The sequence below is a fragment of the Cavia porcellus genome, unplaced genomic scaffold, assembly GCF_034190915.1.
Source record: "Cavia porcellus strain 051 isolate PalLab524CR breed Dunkin Hartley unplaced genomic scaffold, mCavPor4.1 scaffold_6, whole genome shotgun sequence".
NCBI lineage: Eukaryota > Metazoa > Chordata > Mammalia > Rodentia > Caviidae > Cavia > Cavia porcellus.
In genome coordinates, this window is record NW_026947489.1 from 37,996,893 (window position 1) to 38,019,013 (window position 22,121).

Below are 22,121 nucleotides of genomic sequence, written 5' to 3' on the forward strand. Positions count from 1 at the left end.
TACAGGTGTTAATTTAAAAAGTAAAATGAATAGAAAGTTTCTCTAATTTGTTGGTAAGGAATCCAATTGGCTCAAGCTATATGTCATTTCTATGACATGGCAGAAAAGACTTCTATTAAGGTTAAGAGGGATGTGAAGTATTTCAGAAATCATCATTTCTCTGTAAAACAGGTAAGAGTGAATAGAAATCTCACCTATGAAGTTGGTGGAAATGTGAGTTACTGAACTCAGTCTACAGGGCAGAAGTGTGAGGTCCTAAGCATCTTTGCATTTTTAACTGTAATATCTTTGTCTCAAATTACTTGACATGTTACTTTTTGTTGATTCAGTTGTAAAATGAGCATAGTTATTACTATGGTTATGAAATAGTAAGACTAACCAAATACTGCTTTATTTCATCCATGTAGTTTCAATTTCACATTCCAGTTTCAATTTATCAAAAGCCATCTTGTTTAAATGGAAATTTAATGGCTCTTGGTATACTTTATGCGTTTTAGAGTTTTATACTGAAAGATGACCCTCAGGAGCCAGACCTTAGGTATCGAGACAGGTTTCAGGTTTTGAGTTATATAACTTTTAAAAGCTTTGAGGCAAAACTCAGGCTAAAGAAGATCTCAGGTTTTGAGTTATATCTTACATGTTTAATAAGCTTTGGGACTAATAATCATAGAACTTTTCTTGGTAATGCTCACGATTGATCTTTTCTTTATGTCCGGGACATTTATTCTACCACAGATGGTTAACCACCTTATCCATGACTAGGTTATGTGCTCTTGTATTTTACTGTGTTTATTGGTAAAAATAGTTTTGTTATTTTTTAAAAATTAGTATTACACTTCTATTTTTACTTGCTTTTTTATATATTCACTAGTGAAATTATCATTGACTAATAATTTGCCAAATATTCCAAGAATATTTTAAATTTATATATTGGGACTATTTTTCCCAAAACAATTCCTCAGCAATAAAATGTACCCTTTAAAATATATAATAATTAAGCCTACTAAACTGAATTAATCTTAACTTTGTTTCATACTATAGTACCAGTTTTTCATGAACATTATGTTTGTTTAAGAAAATTATTCCTATGAAAACATGACCTAATATAAGAAGTGAACAATTTGCGATTCCTTCCTATGCTTATGTCTTCAGATTTTTACCTACCTCCGACCTCTTCTCACTTGAAGTTACCATTGTCTTACTTTTTCTCTTTTTAAGATTTCACATGTATTTTCATCATATCATACAAGATATTAAACGACTTTTCAATTCATTTTTCCTTTTGTAAATCATGCTGAATGAATCCTTTCTGAGAACTTTTCTTCTATTATTATATTTTAATTAGATATTTCTATGGCATCTTATAGAGGAGCATTTGATTAGTTGTAGTTCAGAACAATATTCCCTGTTTTGTCAGTGTGCATTAGTACAAACTCATGTGCAATGCTTACATACATGTGCAAGAATTGATCCTGGTAGCAGATTCACTGAGCCATAGGGTATGTGAGTGTTACAAAATAAGGTCAATTTTTTCAAAGCAATTAATTTTGTAGAAATCATTTCTATTAGTAATGTTTAATTATTCACATATTCAGAAAATCTAATGCTTTGCCTTTTTATTTAGATAGATATAAATTTGAATTGAATGGAAGAAGTAAACCAATCTGTGGTGTCGAAATTCATTATTCTTGGGCTTTGTGACTCATGGGAGCTCCAAGGCTTCTTTCTAGCGATATTTTCTTCACTTTATTTGATCACCATTTTAGGCAATGCCTTTATTGTGGTAATAATCATTACTGACTCCCATCTCCACTTACCCATGTACTTCCTGTTGGCAAACCTTTCCTTCATTGACTTATGCCTTTCCTCGGTCACCACGCCTAAAATGATCACAGACTTTGTCAAGGAGAAGAAGACCATCTCTTTTGGAGGGTGTATGTGCCAGATTTTCTTCGGACACTTCTTTGGAGGAGGTGAAATGGTACTGCTTGTTTCAATGGCTTATGACCGCTATGTGGCCATCTGTAAACCACTCCATTACTGTACCATCATGAACATACATAAGTGCATTGGGTTGGTGATGACATCATGGATCATTGGCTTTGTACATTCAATTAGCCAACTAGTTATTATTTTAAAGCTTCCCTTCTGTGGACCTAGAGAATTGGATAGCTTTTTTTGTGACATTCCATTGGTGATCAAGTTAGCTTGTATGGAAACCACTATTCTAGAAATTTTGATAAATGCTGACAGTGGTGTACTGGCAACCCTCTGCTTCATTCTGTTGCTGATCTCTTATTCTCATATTCTGTTTACCGTCTGCTTTTACTCTAAAAGTGGATCATCCAAGGCTCTTTCTACCTGCACTGCCCACATTACGGTGGTGGTGATCTTCTTTGGACCCTGCATCTTTATCTATCTGTGGCCAGTCAGCATAACGTGGGTGGACAAGTTTCTTGCTGTGTTTTATGCAGTGATAACTCCACTCCTAAATCCAGCCATTTATACCTTTAGAAACAAAGAGATTAAAATTTCCATGAGGAGACTAAAATGTCAGCATTTGAATTTCAGTGATTATTTCAGGGACTCACAATATTAGAGTGTTCACTGTAAGGTCTCTAAATTAGATGTAATTGTCCTATTACACAGAAAAATATATATCATGAGGAAATATATGATTCTGACTTTATATAATCTAAGAATAACTTTGAAACAGGAATAGTCAATATTTACAATTCTCTCATAATTTAGAAGTAAATTTTATTTGTTTTCTTGCTTTGATGATCAAATGAAACTTATGTAAATTCAGTGTTTTCAAAGATCACACACATGTATCAGTCTATACAAATATGCATGCACATAGCACTCATTTCTTGACCAACAAATGATTTAAACAAGGCAAATCACTACAGAAAATATGTCAACAAAGAATCTGGAGAGAATAGATTTTAGAAAATAATTTCAGCCACAACAGTTCGAGTTAAATTTTGTAGGTGATATATATTGTGTCCAATTTTATTTTTCTATATGGATATCTCTTGAGTTCCTTTTGCTTTTGTCAAATATTAGCTGATCATAGATTTTAGAGTTTATTTCTGTCTCTCAACATGTTCTACTGATCTGTGTGACTGATTTTATCTCTGTACCATACTATTTGGATTATATTGCTTTATAATTTCAATTTGGAAATATTATGCCTCCATCTTTGTTCTTCTTAAGATTGCTTTAGTTGTGGGTTTTTGTGATTCTATGCAAATTTTAGATTTTTTTTCTGTAAAAAATGCCACAAGAATATTGCTAAAGATTTTATTGTACATTTGGAATGCCTTTAGTAGTATGTGCATTTTAACAATATTAATTCTTAGAAATTGTGCCAATGGGCAATCTTTCCATTTACTTGTTAGCATTCCATTTCTTTCATCTGTGTTCAATAATTTTCAATATTTAATTCTTTTCTTTCCTTGGTTAAATTATCCCAATATATTTTATTTCTTTTGATTTTATTTTAAGTTATATTAGTATTTTGGTTTCTTGTTGGGATGGATGATTATTATTGCATAGAAATGCAACTATTGTACTGTATTTGTATTGTCATTTAGACTATGACTTGATTTTGAACTGTAAAGATAGAATAAAGCAAGGAAAATCTCCATGGCATTGTTGTGGTCAAAGATTTTTTGAATATGCCACCAAAATTTCAAGTAACAAAAGCAAAAATAATGGAGTTAACTAAAAGCATCTCCTTAGAAAGTAAATAATCAATTAAATGAAAAGAAAACATACAGAATGGGAATATCATCACACAAACTAAGAGGAAAGCTAGGGTCCAAATTCATGAAATGATGCTTGGTGAGATAATGGAGAAGTGGAAATATTTACATACTATTGATGGGATTGCAAATTGGCATGACCATTATAGAAAACAATACGGAGATTCTTCAAAAGCTTAAAAAATAGAACTGCCATATAACTAGTCTGTTTTCTGGGTATTTTCACAAAGGAAGTGAAATTAGCACTCCACTCCACACAGATACGTGGATTGCCACCCTTATAGCAGCATTACCCACAATAGTCCTTGAAAAGATGTGAAAACAATTTAAATGTTTAAGTTGACAGGTAAATAATGAATTTTGGACTTTACATACTAAGAAATTTAGGAGATCTTGCAATTTGTAACAATATAGATAGACCTAAAGTGGATTATACTTTTATACCAATCAGAGGTAGAAAAATGCTACATGTTCTCTCTTGTATGTGCAATCTAGGAAGTTGATGTCATAGAAATAGAATTGACAAGTTGGAGAAAAGGTGAGACGGTGTCCAAAAAGTACAAATTTTCAGGCATGGACTAAATAAATTCAAGAGATTAATACAGAGCATCGTGAGCTGGTATGTGTGAAGTAACTTGAAAAATGTATGCGTGCTAAATCATAAAACGATCATATAGATTCATCAATTACAGAGCAATGAAACTGGTAAAAATAGTATTTTCATATTAGAAAAATATTAAATAAAACATTCATAAATCTCTCATCATTTTTAGTATATCTTTCTAAAGAAAAATGTCTTAAAACTGAAACATTTTTAAACATTTAAATTAAAAAGAAAATTGAAGGTTAAAAAAATAAAAATTATACCTGCCGTATAATTATCATACCAACATCCACTTATATTTAAATAATGTTCATTCATTGTCTTTTAGACACCTAGGTCTCAAAAATTATAATGTAAGAGACATTTTGTAAGTGTTACTATTGTAGAACAGCTGGAAAGGGTTTCAATCAATTCACACTGAAATATAAAAGTGAGGGTAAGAATCTCAAACCTAGTCCAGGAAGCAACCATTCTTTTTTTGGTCTTTTTCATTTTTATTGGTACCAGGGATCGAATTCATGACTACCTGCTTGGAAGGCAGGCGCTTATGCCGCTGAGCTAAATCCCCAGCCCTGAGGAAGCAACCATTCTTCAAAGCTCTCTCTTCTTTTTCCTCCTATCATATGTCAGTTTCCTCCTTATTACACTCCCTATATGTTATCTCTTTAGTTTAGTTGTCTCATGTGTTCTTTCTCCCTCCAAATATTAAGCCCATTCTCTCATGTACTTCTTTGGCTTTCAGACAAAATATAATAACTCATATCCTGGGTTTAAATAAAAAGAGCATTGTATATTTCAGAGATTCTTCAAAAATTTCTGGGTCTCCAAATTTATTGTCTCCAAGTTAATAAATTTGAATCCAGGTGACTTGACTTCTGAGGTTATGCTTTCAGCACATTCTAAACTTATAATATATATTTATTTCATCAACTTCCTATAAAAGGATCTTAATGATGTAGCTCAGTTGCAAATAACTTGTTTATTACAAACTTGTATTGAATCAATGTAATCTCATAAGTAATAAATGTTTAATTTATGAAATTATTTAAATATAGAAAATTGTATCTCACAATGAGAAATAAAAAGCATTTTTAGTATGAATCATATGTTAATGAATATAAAATAAATTAAACATGGAAGTTGTGGCTACATGATTTTAAAGGAATAAATGTGCTAGAGAAAATTTGTATTTTATGAAAATTTTTCAATTCAGAGAGGAAAATGTCAATTTCTATTATGATTCTGATATTAGAATGTTCTTGTCTGAGTTTTGTAAACATTTCTGTATTACTAACGCACTATAAAACTAAAACACAACACTGTGCTTTCTATATCTAAAACTCTCAAATTACATAAAAATAGCCTGAAAATGAGAAATTATGAAATAACAAGTTATTATAGACTTTGACTGAAACTATTCAAGAGGTTTAGACTCCTCATATCTAGAATAATTGACATATTTGGTCCAAAATATGGATTATACAATCAACACTTTAAATAGCTGTCAGATATCATTAAATTTTGTACAATTGCTTGATCATTGGTATTATTTGAGTCATTTAAAGATGCTAAGTAGTTTGTGTTCTTGTGAATTTTTAAGAACATTTTCCTCTGACTTAGGGGTTGAGTATTTAGTCTTTTCATCTCTAGCTACATGCCTTTGCTTTTCAGTGTGTAAATGATAGGATTCAGGACAGGTGTAATCATGAAGTCCAAAATGGCAAGAAACTTATCCACGGATACAGTTGGAAATGGTCACATATAAACAAAAATGCATGGTCCAAAGAACAAAGCTACTACAGATATGTGAGCTGAGAGAGTAGAAATGGCCTTAGATGACCCTCATGAAGAGTGCTTCCATACAATGAGCAGGATGAAGACATAGGAGATACTCTGTAAGAAGAAGGTGCCTGCTGAAATGGGTCCACTATTGGCAGTAACCATGAACTCCATTCTGTAGGTGTTTGAGCAGGCAAGCTTTATAAATTGAGGAAGATCACAGTAAAAACTGGTCATCTCATTTGAACCACAAAATGGTAAATGGATGACAAAAGCTATCAGGGCCACTGAGTGAATGACATCAATAACCCAAGGACCAGACACAAGCAAAATGCACACCTGTGGGCTCATGATGGTCAGGTAGTGGAGGGATGTCCATATGGCCACATATCTGTTCAAAGCCATGGCTATGAGCAGCACCATCTCAGATCCACCCAGCACATAAGGGACAAATATCTGGATGATGCACCTCTTGAATGAAATGGTACTGTGCCCAGAGTATATGTCAGAAATCATCTTAAGAACTGTTAAGGTAGAGAGACATAGATCAATGAAAGAGAGTTTTCCTAAAAAGACGTACATGGGGAGTGTAAGTAAGGGTCAAAGATCACTCAAATACATCAATGATGTTTCCTAAAACAATTGCTACATAAAGCACTGTAGAGAAGCAAAGGAGGAATTGCTGTGCTACTAAGTCTCAGGAATACAAATTCAGACACTGGAGAATAATTTGTTTTACATACTGGCTTTGTCTGTATTATCTGAAAGGAAAAAAATAGAAAGAAATAAAAGGAATAATTTTTAAAAATACACCAGAAGTATTAAAAGAAACAGGTATCATTGACTTGATGTGAAAGAAAAATTCTTAACCTCAATCACAAATAACCTTTTAAAATGCATTCATTTTTTTAAATTTTAAGAACAAAAAACAGAATAAAAATGATGATACAGAATTCAAACAAAATAATAGGAAATTAATACTGGATAATAGATTATGTATCATTATCTTCAAAGTTCTTCAGATTATAAGATATACACTCAAAAAATGATCAAACAATTCATGGAGTGGTGGCCTGACCAAGAACAGCACTGTGTACATACTAATGAACATATCAGTAGCCACATTACACTCTGGAGTAATTATAGACTCTGTCTTATGTCATTTTCAGTCTAGTTGTGAGTCTCTGCATTGTAAGCAAACACATAATTGAGTAATTTTTATGACAGTAGGTTATATTGAAAAAAAGAACCAAGTGCTAATTGGGAAAGCGTCTCACAGTGCTATCTGCCCTGGTTTAGAAGAAGGTTCATATGCTAACATCTGAAGTATTGATAGATATAAACAAGCTAAAAATAGAAGCAAAGGTCACTTGTCAGAGTAAACACTGACGCATGAAAAATAAAACAACTTGGAATAAATGAAAGACCTCTAAAGATAGGTCAATGAAGAATCGTATACCTAAAAAGTAATAGGAAATTACTGAAGTAGAGCATGAAAGTAATATTTTATGTTTTACTGAGTGTACCATATCTCCAAATAAAGATATAATAGAAGGTGCTAAAGGGAAAGAAGCTAGACCACTTAAGAGTATATCAAAAGGCTGCATCAGTAATCTAGAAAGGATTAATTTGTCAATAGAGTGTAAACATAATCACCAAATATGGCAAAAATGTGACTTATCTTTAAAAATAAATTAAAATGAATTTGAATGACATTTCAAAAAACTTTAAAAACAGAAAATGACAAATATAGAAATGTTTAAGTAATTGTGTGAGAAAGATATTTCTAAGCATAAATCATGTGAATAATTATGCAGAAAAGCTTGACATTTTCCCATTAACAAACCTGAAATTTCAGTATTTCATGTAATTTTTGGTTGCAAATAAATGTAGGAAATAATTGTAAAACATAATGATACACAAAATTTAAAATAAATAAGAACATATGGGTTATGAGTAAAAGAACTCCAAATACATATATAAATCATGTTTACACTCACTTGCCAATCAAAGAAATATAAATAAAAATATAGAAATACTATTTTTCTGCAAAACTATAAAAGTTTAAAATAAAAGAACAAAATATTAGTGGCAAAACTCTAAGGGACTCTAAATCGAACTGATTTCTCATATTTCTAAAACACAATTTCAAAATATATATTAAATACTGAAAAAATTATATAACTAAGAATCCTATTTCAAGTAATTTAAGCTAATACCATTACCAATGCACTCAGAAAAATATTACACAATTATTTATAAAAAAGAAAAAAATCAAAAATAAATGAAATCCAAAATATTAGTATTATATTACTCCCAGGTATTTATATTCAGATGGAAAAAATACTATACTCTCTATGTAGAAAATTTATATCATTGAAAATAGCATACTGAATTTTATTTTGAAAAACAATTTATGCATTTTGAAATAAAGTGCACAGAAATACATCTTAAAAATTTAACTCTAGAAAATAAAAATAAAGCATAAGCAACAATTACAATATCAGCTTAAAATACTTTTGTTAGTTTGAACTATACAAGATTGTGATTTTAGTTTCTGAGTACTGAATACTATAGAAATAACCATTTCCAAGGTCCTACCTAAAATTACTCTTTTCTTGCAAGATTTGCTATAAAGATTTCTTCATGAGATTTTCTAAATTTCTTTTTTAAGGATAAATCTCATTAAGCCTTGTTTCACAAACTAAATATCATGGGCCGCCCACTGGAAACCCTCCTCCTGGTCACCTGTCACTGGCTTTTTTTATATTGTCACTCCTCCTTGTGCCATTTCACAGTTTTCATGGGCTCTTGTGGCATTGCTTTGGCAGGAAAGCATGTGAGTTGGTGACAGCTCTACAAACGTATCTGAAATAAGTCTGCCTTTACGGGCAGCCAGGCATGCAGGACTGGGAAACTTGAAATTGATGGCAATGGAGTAGGCTCTGTTCCACTGCAGTGCTGAAGGCCTTGCTGCAATGGCCAGGATGGAATACTGTACAAGAAACAGGGATTTAGCTCAGCGGCATAAGCGCTTGCCTGGCAAGCAGGAGTTCATGAGTTTGATCCCTGGTACCAAATATATATATAAAACTATAAATATGTATAGTTTTTAATGGCAGCAATACATATATGTATATATTAAAAACTATGGTTATTATTCAATATAACAGAGCTAAAATAAAAAGCAAATGTTTCTGAGTAAAATCAGTAGTATTATTCAGGTAGGATGTGGTGGTGTACATCTGTAACTTCAGTACTTGGGAGGCAGAGGAAGGAGGATTTCTGTGAGTTGGAGGCCAGCCTAGGCTACAAAGTGAGCCAAAGGCAGTCTTAACTGCATAGCAAGACCCTGTCCTAAAAAGTAAATTGTATGATTCATTGTTTTAAAGTATACATATAACGACTCTTGAGAAATCAATGTCTTATTTTAAAAATTAATATAGTAAAATGTAAATATATGTATACATACATATATACATGTATTCTCTTTTTGGTTGATTATTGATAGAGGCCATGTGTCCATCAACTGATGAAGTAAAAACAGTTATGATACAGGTACACCATTGAATATTATTTAACTATAAAGAATAAAAGCTCATCATTCATGATTAACTGGCTTTATAATGGGAGAGCATTTTGTGCCATGAAATAAACCTGATTAAAAAAAACTCACGTACCACATGGTCTACTCAAACATCATGTATAAAAAGCTTTATCTCATACAAATTGAAACTAAAAGGTTGATTGCCAAATGCTTGAAGAGTCTTGGAGAGGAAAGGTACAAGAAATTCTGGTGTTTATGATTGCACAGTAGAGTGAGCATAGTGCACAATAGTATACCTTAGAGAAGCTAAAATAAGGATTTAAATGATTCATCTAGAATAGTTTTAAAAGAAATGATAAATGTATGAAGATCGGATATGTTAAACCTCATTTAATTTTTACACAATATATAAATGTAATGAAAGATATACTAAAACATTAATGTGTATATTTTTATGTATATCAAAATTAAAAGAAATAAATATACTTTTTATTTTAAAAATAAAAAAGTAAAGACTGATACAGATTTTCAGAACAAGATGATAGATTAATAATGGTTAATATATTGTGAATTATTTTCAAAGTAGTTGCTTATATTGCAATAGGCATGAAAAATTGATCAAATAGTGTAACACAGTTCATTCTTTTGATAATCTAATAGAGATTAGTAGTATAATTATCTATCATAAAAGAATATATATTCATATGTATATTCTTTTCCCTTCTTTTTTATTTAGAGAAAAAAAGCAAAACAGAAAAAAGGGTAGAAATAATGCAGAACTTCAAAAAATGTATATTTTCTCGTTTCCCCCAATCCAGTTCTTTTTTCGAGTAGTTTTTTCCCCTTTCAGTTTCACAGTATCTGTTGTACATTTTAAATCTTATTTACTCTAGAATATTTTTAAAAGAATGACAGTGATAAAAAAAATAGAGGATAGAAGTGACAGAACAAATAAAAAAATGTGGTACAGAAGTAAGGATTTGAAACTAGAAAAAGAGAACATAGCAGTCCCTCTGAATTATCTGATTAAACACTTTCACATTACACGTTTTCTCCTTCTCAAACATTCACACTCTTGTGTAGGCTACCTTTTCTCTAAATTTCCACTCTCACATCTTGATTTTCCCTACAATTCACTACAGAGGGCTCCCTAGTTTTCTTTAGTTATTTGAATTCTCCTGTTTCTGTTTGTTTTCTTGTGTGTTTGATACAACTTTTTATTATGTAGACTGCTTCTCATCTACAAGTTCAATTCATGCATCACCTTCTCAAGGACAATTTCCTCTTTCTTTGTAGCCTGCACTAAACTTAGTGCTTTATTCTTTCAGGTCACTTTGTATGGGCATCCATCATAAGATTATTTACTGATTCTTTATGTCTGACATTTGTCTACTGCTTCTGTTGATTCTGCTATAAGAGCAGAGATATATTATTCACAAGTTCCAGTCTATTATAAGTGTAATTAAATGTTCTTGGGTACACAGATTTTTGGGGTAAGTTTCACTCTATGTTTTGATCCTGTCTGTAGAAAGGTAAACCATACTATCAATCAAAAAATTGTTTAAAAATCTGGCAGGATGGAATAATCCTGCATAACATGCTTATCACAACATCCAAAGTCAAGATGCTGACTTCAACAATTTAAGTATATTAATCCCAAGGATAATCTAAATCCAGAATTGATTTTTGGAGCATATGTGTGCATTTTATTTTACTTACCTTTGTTTAAAAACATAACTGACAAAGTACACTTCAGTGGCACCATAGCCCAAGAAATAATTTGTTACAGTAAAATAGAAAGATGTAACAAGTGTGGAAGTCAGTATAAACTCACTATACTAACTAAGGCAGCTGTCCTCAGGATCCACTGTCTTACTTATGTCTTCAGGAGATGAGGAGGCACAGTCAGTGGGCTGCACTTCTGAATACTGCTGCTGACATACACACTTGGCACCTCAGCGTCCAGGAGAACATGGCTCGATTTTTGTTGGTGAAATATTTCTTTTATCAAATATGTATGTCCTCATTTTCCTTATGTACTCTATTATGTTTTAGATTTCTCCATGATAACTTTAATTCCCATTTTCTCATTCATTTCTAGATCTATTCCATTGGAAATTTCCAGATCTCACATCTTAAAGCATCTTTCACTGCAGCTCGAAGCTATGCCAATTCTTCATGACTCTGCCTTTCTCATTCCGTGATTCAGGGGCTGGAAACAAAAGCAGCAGTAGAATCTATGCATGTTATTTTCAAAGTGGTATTTCTCAGTCATTATCATTAAATTTCTCTATATTGACCTGTAGGTTTATCTTCCATGTCCTTATATTAATGTCTACAGTTCTTTTGTGCATATTTATTTTTGTTTTATGACTTATTTATATCCTTGAGTATTTCTACATATGAAGACTACCTGCTCCGTTAAAAAATGAAGTAATCAAAAAGTAAATAGAAAATGGTGGTTAACCAATGTTTCACACCATTCACTACTTTTTGCTACTGTTCTTCATTAGTTCAAATTGATCAAACTTTATAAAGAAATACACATTTTGGTATTTATCTAGTTCATTACATGAGTGTTTCCTTTCTTACTCATTTCTCTTTTTAGTAGAGGTTAGAAATTTTTGAAATTAGTAAGAGGATATCTTAAAAATGACTTTCTTTTTGCCTCTTTTTCAAATCTTTGAGATCATTGTAGTATGTGTTGTTAGAGCACATTTTTATTTTAAAGAGAATAAAACAAAACAGAACATAAAAAAGCAAATCAGAACAAACAATGCAAGCAACACAGCACTTCACAACAGAACAACCAGGTATCAATAGTAGCTACCATAATGTCCCTTTTCTTTGAAGTAGTTGAGCATACCTTCACACATAACAATAGTAAAACATAACAAAATAGTATAAAACCATTCATAAGAATGAAAGTATTACAGGACATTCAAAACCAAATAATAGAAGATAAACAATGGCTACTATAATGTCTCACTTTCCTTAAAAATTGTTTATACTATCATGCATATCAAAATCCAATATGACACAACAGGATAGAACAATGGAAGCAGAAGAATAAAAGCATGATAGGACTTCAAAGCAAGGTGATTTAAATTAGCGATGGCTGTCATAATGTATTGTTTTCTTCAAAGTAGCTGTTCATAATATCACATATAATAAACTCAAACAAAACAAAATAAAATCATTCCAGCCAATGAATGAAAACTTTATAAGACTTAAATCAATAAAATGGGGAACCATGATTACCATAAAATCTTATATACTCTTACCATTTCTTACACTAAGGAGACTATACAGTATTTATACATGTAAGTTTGATTTATTCACTTGTTTATTTATAAATATCTCAACGTGATCATTCTTTATAGTTGAGTAGTACTCCATTGTATAAAGATGCCACATCTTTTTTATCCATTCCTCAGTTTATGGGCATTTAGGTTGCTTCCAAATCTGGCTGTTACAAATTGTGCAGCTATAAATATGGTTGCACATATCATTGTGGCATGATGTTTACAGTTCTTCTGGGAATATGCCCAGAAGTGAGATAGCTGGGTCAAATGGGACTTCCAATCCCAGATTTTGAGGAATCTCCAGACTGACCTCCACAGTGGTTGCCCCAGTCTACACACCCACCAACAGTGCAGTAGAGTTCCTTTTTCCCTGCATCCTCTCCAGCATTTGCTGTTGGTAGTTTTCTTGATCCTGGCCATTCTTTCAGGAGTGACATGGAATCTCAGTGTGGTTTTAATTTGCATTTCTCTAATGAGTAACAATGAACATTTTAAAATGTATTTGTCTACCATTTGTATTTCTTCATCTGAGAACTGTGTATTCGTCTCAGATGCCCATTTTTGGAATGAGTCTTTGAATTTCAGGGGTCTGATTTTTTTAAAATTCTTTATGTGTTCTAGACAGAAGTCCTTTGTCAAAGGGACAGTTCACTAAGATTTTTTTCCCCATTTGTGGGTTTTCTTTTCACTATGCTGGAGATTTCTTTCATCATGCAGAAACTCTTTAATAAGGTGTGATCCCAGTTATTGATTCTGTGGAATATTTCTCATGTTGTTTGATTCTTGTTCATGAATTATCTATCTACCCCTATGTCGTCAAGATTTCTACCTACTTTTTCTTCCAACAGCTTTAGTGTTTCTGTTTTAATATTTAGATCTTTGATCTATTCAAACTTTAGCTTATTACATGATGTTAGGCATGGGTCTAGTTTTAGTTTTCGGCATACAGAGAGCCAGTTTTTCTGACACCATTTATTAAAGAGACTATCTTTCTTCTAGTCAATGTATTTTGCCCCTTTATCAAAAATAAGGTGGCTAAGTGTGTTTGTAGTTGTAATTGTATCTTCTAGTCTATTCCATTGATCTTCAGGTCTGTTTTTAGTCCAGTACCATGTTGATTTTTTTATAGAAGCTTTGTAGTATACCTTCAAGTCAGGGATTGTGATGCCTCCAAACTTGCCTTTGTTGTTTGGAATTGCCTTTGCTATTGTAGGTCTCTTCTGGTTCTAGATGAATTCTAGGAGTGATTTCTCTAGGTCTATTAGGTATGTTTATGGTATTTTAATTGGGATTGCACTAATTCTGTATGATAATTTTGCGAGAATGGCCATTTTTACAATATTTATTCTTCTTATCCATGAACAAAGAATGTCTTTCCATTTTCTGTGGTCCTCTTTGATTCTGTTTTTCAGGGTATTATAATTTTTCTTGAATAGATATTTTACATCTTTCTTTAGGTTGATTCTGAAGTTTTTTTTTTTTGGTTGTTATTGTGAAGGGTGTGGCTTCTCATTTCTTTCAGTGGTTTGTTGTTAGTGTACAGGAATGCTATTGATTTTTGAGTGTTGACTCTGTATCCAGCTACATTATTGAATTTATTTATTGTATCTAGAAGTCTTTTAATGGAGTTTTGGGGATATTATATGTACAGTACCATGTCATCTGCAAATAATGATAATTTAACTTCCTCCTTTCCTTTCCTTACTCCTTTTATTTCTCTCTCTTGTCTAATTGCTTTGGCTGGTATTTCCAGCACTACATTGAATAGGAGTTGTGATACTGAACATTCTTGTCTTGTGTCTGATTTTGGGGTAAAGGCTTTCAGTTTTTGGCCATTTAATATGGTACTGTCAGTTGGTTTTTCATAGATGGCCTTTATCATATTGAGGTAAACACAATCTATTCCAGTTCTCTGTAAGGTTCTTACCATGAATAAGTGTTGAACCTTATCAAAATCTTTTTCTGCATCTATAGAAATGATCATGTGATTCTTACTTTTGGCTCTATTGATATGGTATATTACATTTATTGATTTACATTTGTTGAACCATCCTTGCGTGCCTGGGATAAATCCCACTTGGTCATGGTGTATAATCTTCTTGATGATTTGCTGCATTCTGTTTGCCACTATTGTATTGAGATATTTTGCATCTATGTTCATTAGGGAGATTGACCTGTAGTTTTACTTTTTAGTTGGTTATTTCTCAGGTTTTGGTACTAGAGTAATATTTGCTTCCAGGAATGAGCTAGGAAGAATTGCTTCCCTTTCAATTTCACTGAAGAGTTTGAGGAGTGTTGGCATTAAGTCTTCTTTGTATTTTTTGTAGAATTCTACAGTGAGTCCATCTGGGCCTGGGCTCTTCATTTTGGTAAGGATTTAATTACATTTTAAATTTCATTAATAGAAATTGGGTTATTCAGGAGTTTTACATCTTCTTGATTCAGCTTTGGTTTCATGTTTCTAGGTATCTGTCCGTTTCTTCTGTGTTATCAAACTATGAGAGTAGAGGTTTTTGAAATCAATGTTGATGATTTTCTGTATTTGCACAAGATCTGTAGTTATTTCACCCTTTTCATTCCTTATTGCATGAATTTGAGGTTTTTCTTTGCTTTTTTCAAATAAGGTTGGTTAGGGGTTTATCAATTTTACTTATTCCTTCAAAGAACCAACTCTTTGATTCATTGATTCTTTGTATTGTTTTCTTAGTCTCTATTGCATTGATTTCTGGATAGAGCATTTATCTAACTATTTTGTTTCTTTATATTACAAATTTTTAATAAAAATATATTCTTTTTAAGCATATTCCCCTTGACTAAGAAGCTTATGATCTGCCAGTAACATGCCAATATATAATTGATGCTTTTGAAGAAGTGTTAAAAGTATTCAGAATTCTAAACTAAGATGGAAATGTATTACCTTCAAATGTTTTCATCTATTTGTATGGTGGGCCAAACAACATACAAAACATACAAGATAATTGTACTAAGTCAACGTACACCTGTAAATACATTTTCCATGCTAAGTTGGTACTTTTTACTTGTCATCTGACTTGCTTGTTTGTCTGAGTTAATTACTCTTAATATCATGGTCTCAAGGTGCAAAAACTTTCAGAGTCAATTTTGACAATATGTATTTTCTTTGAAAATGATTGGATTTATTTTGTATTATGACTTTCACTGAAAATGTGAAAGTATTTTAAAATTTCTTTGTGCCCAAAAATATTTTAACTAAGTTAAAATATTATGAAATTCTATTTTCTTTACTTTTTAATCACCATATTTTTCTCAGGAAAGTCTCACTGAATTATTGTTTGTTATTATGTAAACCTAGTAGTAATTCATTAGTATTCATTTTTATGTCTTTATTTCTGAATCTTTGGATTTATCCTGTTGTTCATTACTGAAATGGCAAAACTGAAAACTAATTTTAATATTTTTTTATTTGTGTTGTATGTGAAAACTTTATTAGCTATAAACTTTGGCCTAGTAAACTCAATCTGTATTCTGTTGACTATATTATCACTATTATAAGTTCAATTGCTTGGCATTTTAAACGTTATTTTATTTTAATTAAAAGTTAGAATATTTTCTTTTTAGCTTTCAGTCCATTTTATTCTCTCAACTATCAGTTTACATTTAAAACTTTTATGGTTGCCTTAGAGTTAACAGTACATGTTTTTAACTAAATCCATTTTCAAATTATCTTATACCATTTCAAATGTAGTACAGATACATTATAAAGAGTTATCTCAGTTCCTATCTTCTTTCACTTATGACATTACTGTCATTCATTCTCACATCCATCTTTTCTGTTATCTGTTAAATGAACTAAGAATGCGAATCTTTTCTCCTTCTTCATAAACATTTCTCCTGTCTTCCTTCTTTGTCTTCAGCTTCATTCTACAGTTTCATGAGACATAGATCAAGATTATGCCATTCCAGTGTAACCCATCTAGTTTTTGTCTGTGAATTTTTTCTCTTAATTTGTTGAGTATAATTTCAGGATATAGAATTCTAGAATAATGGAAATGTTTTGTTCCTATAAATTATTTAATTCTGCTCTTTTCATGATTACATGGGTTATAACAACAAGCCCAGTATACATCTTACCCTATTCCATTATGAAAAATATTCCTTCTCTTTCATAACTGTGGTTCCTTTCAAAGTTTTTCTCCTTAGATTTCTGCAGTTTGTATAATATATGTCTATTTGTTGGGTTTTTATTTTGCTATGTATTTAGTATACTCACTGATCTCTGTAATTGCTGGATTTATTGTTTGGTTCTTTCACTAATTTCAGATAATTCTCGACCAATATTTCTTAAGATTTTCTCTTTTTCATCTCTTTCTTGTATGCAACCTACATTTCTTTATATTTTCCCACAACTGGGGGTGTTTTTTCCATTTTAATTTTTATTATTTTTCCCATTAAACTTCAGTTTGGAAATTTTCAAACTCATAACTTATTTTCTTGGCTGTATCAAGGTCAAATTTCTAATGTCCTTAGTTCTATTCTCTCTTGTTTTTGGCCTCATTCACCATTTCTCCCCACAGATAAATATGCAGTTTCAGATGTTATATGCAGTTACTTGCAAAATTCCTGCTAACAGGATAGCAAATTGTAGGAGGAAGGGTACATTCTACTGTTTTCTGATTTTCTTTCTTCTTTCTTTCTTTTTGTGGTCTGTCTGTGAATATCACATGCATATCTCCAATGGTTTAGCTTAACTCTGCTGCCTTTTGCTTTATTTCCTGCTATAGCATTTCTGCTCTATTATCTTGAAGTCCTAAATCCTGTTGAGATTCATCTCTCTCTCTCTCTCTCTCTCTCTCTCTCTCTCTCTCTCTCACTCTCTCTCTCTCTCTCTTTCTCTCTCCCGTACTCTCTAGATACAATAGATGGAAAAAGTCAGAATAAAAGGAATCAATTTACCTGGCTTCCCTAGCTAAAAATTTTAAGACTTACTTAGAGGACTTCTCTGACATCTTTTGCTATGGAGATGATTTTGCATATATTTTACAATGATTAATATTCTCTTTCTCCTGCTATTGTTATGAAGAAAAGATTTCTTTCCAATTTTTAGCATGAGAAACATTTAAGTTCCTGCATGTAAAGATCCACAAAATTATCTTCCCAGTAAGGACCATCATGCTAGTCTACACAGAGCCCATCGCATGTAATCAAAATTATCTTTCAAATCCCCCTACCAATTGATGGTTTCTGTAGGTCTTTCCTGTAGCTCAGCACATCTTAGCAGGGCCTCTGAATGTGCCTGTCATGTCCTTGCAAGGGCTTCGGATGGCAGTTTGCTTTATAACTTTAGATCTCTGATGTGTCTATTTTTTTTTTATTTAAAGAAAAGGAAACAAAAAAATGCATGGAGATAAAAAAGGGTAGAAATAATACAAAATTACAGAAAAACAAATGGTAAGAAATTGCTGGTTGATAAGTTACACAGTGTCATCTTAGAAATAGCTGTTCAGGTTATAGAATTAAAGTATTTAGAATGACATTCAAAAAGTGACACTACAAACCGTTCTGCTCTATGATCGAACAAAAGCTCAGTAATATGGTTATCTGTCCTACACATTTGTTTTACATCTCAAAGAGGGTAAGATTAAACATATCAAAACAGAACAAAACAGTTCAAAAAACAATTTAAAGAAATACAGATTTCAAAGCAAGTCCACTGGAGATCTTCACTGTCTATCTAACTGTCTCTAGTTTCTTACAAATAGTTGTCCCCATCTTCACCCACTTTATATACTTATTGCATATTATAGAACTAATCAAATCATTACAGGATGATGAAGGCTTTTTAGGTCCCCAAGTTCCAAATTAGGGAAGACAATAATAACTACCATCGCATCTCTCATTCTCTTTGTGACAGCTGTCCCCATCTCTACATATGCTAAAATTGAACTCAAGAAACCAATCCAATGTCATTCTAATCAGCGAACAATAGTATTGCTAGAATTTATATCATAATGCTACAAAATTAGCCTCGGGTTTCTTAGCGTCTATTCCACAGAGTATCTGTTCATTACATCTTGCATTATATAATCTGTTCCCGTAAATAATTTTAAAAAAACCCATGTGTGAATTTCTACATATGTATCTATCCTCTCTGTATTATAGGGAAAACCAAGTCATAGCAAGACAGCAAAACAATTTCCTAGAAAAACATACAATGGATAAGACATATAAGACCACAATATAGATGATCTTCCGTAGTTACTATGTTTTCTCTTGTTATTTTCAATAGATTTGTCCACAACACTGGCTTATTATAGTTAAACATAGTATCACATATTTTTATAAAAACTTAACTTTGACAGCATTGTAGGATTTGAGAGCTGTTACTAGTTAATACCAGTATGGATATCCTTTACATCTTGTCATCTTCAGAGTAGTTGCCTCTACTTTTAGGGTTGATACTAACAAGCATACCAAATTCAAATAAAATCAGCCAAGGCCAACCCATAGTCTTATGATTCAGATTCAATTAAGATCAGTCATAATAAGACAATGTAAGTAATACAGGATTTCAGTTTAAGTTATTAGGAAAGTAAGGATAGTTACCATTGTATAACCTGCTATTTTTGGGTCAAGATGTCTGTGCCCTCAAATCTGACATGAGTGGACAGACGAGAACAAATTAAATTCAAACTAAATATGGTGATAAGACTACTGTGTCTTTTAAATCCTTATACACCATTAACAATGACCTCTGCCTTTTTTTTATAATGTTTCAGAGCTGTCTATACTAAAGACTATAACTTACCGTCTCTGCCTCATGCTTGCTACTCCACTTTTCTGCTATAATTTGTCCACCTTATTCCCTCATTCCACTGTCTGCCCCGTTCATTGAGGCCTCTCTGCCACTGTTGCTGGAATCCTGGTATCTCTTCCTCTCTTTCTCTGTAATGTCCTTCAGCACTCTCTGTAGGTTGGATTGGTGGCCACGAACTCCCACAGTTCCTCCTTGTCTTGGAAGTATCTTATTTCTCCATTAATTTTGAGAGAGAGTTTTGACAGATATATGAGCTTTGGTTGCATATTATTTTCTTTCAGGATTTGGAATATTTCCCCCCACTCCCTTCTTGACTTAAGAGTTTGTGTTGATAAGTCTGCTGTTATTTTGATAATTTTCCCATTGTAGGTAATCTGCATCTATTCTCTGGCTGCTTTTAATATTCTGTTCTTTTGGTGGATTTCTGGAACCTTTATTATTATATGTCTAGGCATAGATCTGTTTTGGTTGTAGGTAGCTGGTGTTCTGTATGCCTCTTTTATCTGGATATCATTTCTTTTTGCTATATATGGGAAATTTTGCTTTAATATATCTGTGAATATTCTTTGTATTTCATTTTTGGTTGCTCCTGCTTCCTCACTCACATTCTTTATTCTTAAGTTATGTATCTTTATCTTCTAGTTTTTGAATTGTTTCTTTCTGGTTCCTTGTTATTTTTAAGAGGCTTTTTCTTTCATGATCATATGCCATAAATCTCTCTTCAAGTTTCAGAAGGCTGTCTTTAGTTTCTGTCAAGGAATTTTGCCAGTGTTCAATGGAGTTTTTAGTTTCCTGGTATTCTCTTTGGATCTGTTTCATGTATTCTAAGTCATGTTTAAATTCTTCTTCAGAAGTTTCTCTTTCTTTTCTGACTTCCTCAGTTCTTCCATCTGTGTTCTCTTGGGCGGGGCTTGTTATTTCTTTAATTAATCTCTTTATATCTTGCCTCACTTGGATCAGGATTACAGCTTTAAATTCATATATGAGGTCATTAAGGTATTTTTTAATTTTGGCTGATGCTGTGTCAAGCAATGGATGGTTACTGTGCTTGTTCTCTTCAGTGTTTACTTCTCCTGGGCTTATTTGCTCATGTTGGGCAGCTGGAGATTTTTTTTTTATCTCTTGTCATGTTTCTGGTTTCTTTCAGACTGGAGTGTCCTGGGGGTCTCTGGTCCTCTCTGAATTACTTAGGGCCTTTCAGAAGTGTGCTGACTTGAGTTTTTGCTGTCCTCCCCAATTTGCTGTTATCTGGGGTAGGCTGGGATGCAGGGGCGGTACAGGCTAGTCTCCAGCCTCTGTGCCAGTCAATCCATAAATTAGGCTGTACTTTCTGGATGTCACTGAGTTGTGACTATTTTGTATCTTCTTATTGGGCCCCAAGCAGAGGCTTGGTTTAGCCCCAGTAGCTCCTGCCAGTTCTCTTTGTACCAGAAGCAGCTGACTAATGTCCCTATGGCACAGGGTTCTGCCCAAATCCCAGCTGTTCTCTTCCAGACCTCTCTGTGACAGGAGTACCAGAACAGCGGATCTGCCCAAATCCAAGATGTCTCCCACTAGTTCTCTGTATGACGCTGAAGCCAGCACATACTCAGGCTCTGCCAATTTCAAGATGTCTTCCACCATACCTCCCTACAGGGGGACTCAGTGATGTCACCAAGCAGTAGGTTCTGCCCAACTCTAAGATGTCTGCCTCCAGACTCTCTGTGTTATTGATGTCCCCGTGGTGGCGGGCACTGCCCAGTTCGAAGATTTTCTCTGGCCAACCCCAGAAGCCGCGGGGTCCCCAGTACTCACCAGGGTTCGGCGCAGGTCCCGGGTCCACCGCACACCATGCTGCCCACCTTTCCCATGCTCCCGGCACAGCGCGGAATGGTCAGAAATCTGCACAGTGTTCCACTTCGGAGCTCCAGAGCCTTTCTCCTCTGGTGCAGCGGGGAAGTCCTGGCTGCTTCTCGGGGTCCCAGGTCTCAGTTTCCAGCAGTCACCAAAAGCCAACACAGCTTTTCCTGTTGGGTCCACAGGTCAGTTTGTTGATTTAAAGGTACAGGATTTGCAGCCTCCCATTATCAGCCTTCACAGTCTCAGCATAACTTTAAATCCTCCAGCTGCACTGTCTTGGTTAATAAGAATTGTTATCTATTTGTCTGGCCCTCCCCATGTTGTCATATTCTAGCTTCTAATATGATTTCTCTGGAGAGACTCTCTGCCTGATCCCCTAGCAAGCCACCATTTTTTTTCACCATGATGTGTCTAAATAATGTCATTGTTTATCAGTATTAACCTTTTTTTAAATATATAAATAAATACTTACAAAATCTACCTG

The 22,121-nt window shown here is 33.0% G+C and overlaps 1 protein-coding gene and 1 pseudogene across 1 annotated transcript; one reads left to right on the top strand and one right to left on the bottom strand.

The window, feature by feature from the left end:
* Positions 1–1,642: 1,642 nt before the first annotated feature.
* LOC100720455 (olfactory receptor 4K1-like) lies at positions 1,643–2,599 on the top strand. The gene has a single exon (XM_005006320.3). It carries the CDS (start codon positions 1,646–1,648, stop codon positions 2,597–2,599), a length of 954 nt encoding a protein of 317 aa, XP_005006377.1. The 5' UTR covers positions 1,643–1,645.
* A 3,260-nt stretch (positions 2,600–5,859) lies between these two features.
* On the bottom strand, positions 5,860–21,648 carry LOC100720172 (olfactory receptor 4F21-like; annotated as a pseudogene).
* Positions 21,649–22,121: the final 473 nt, after the last annotated feature.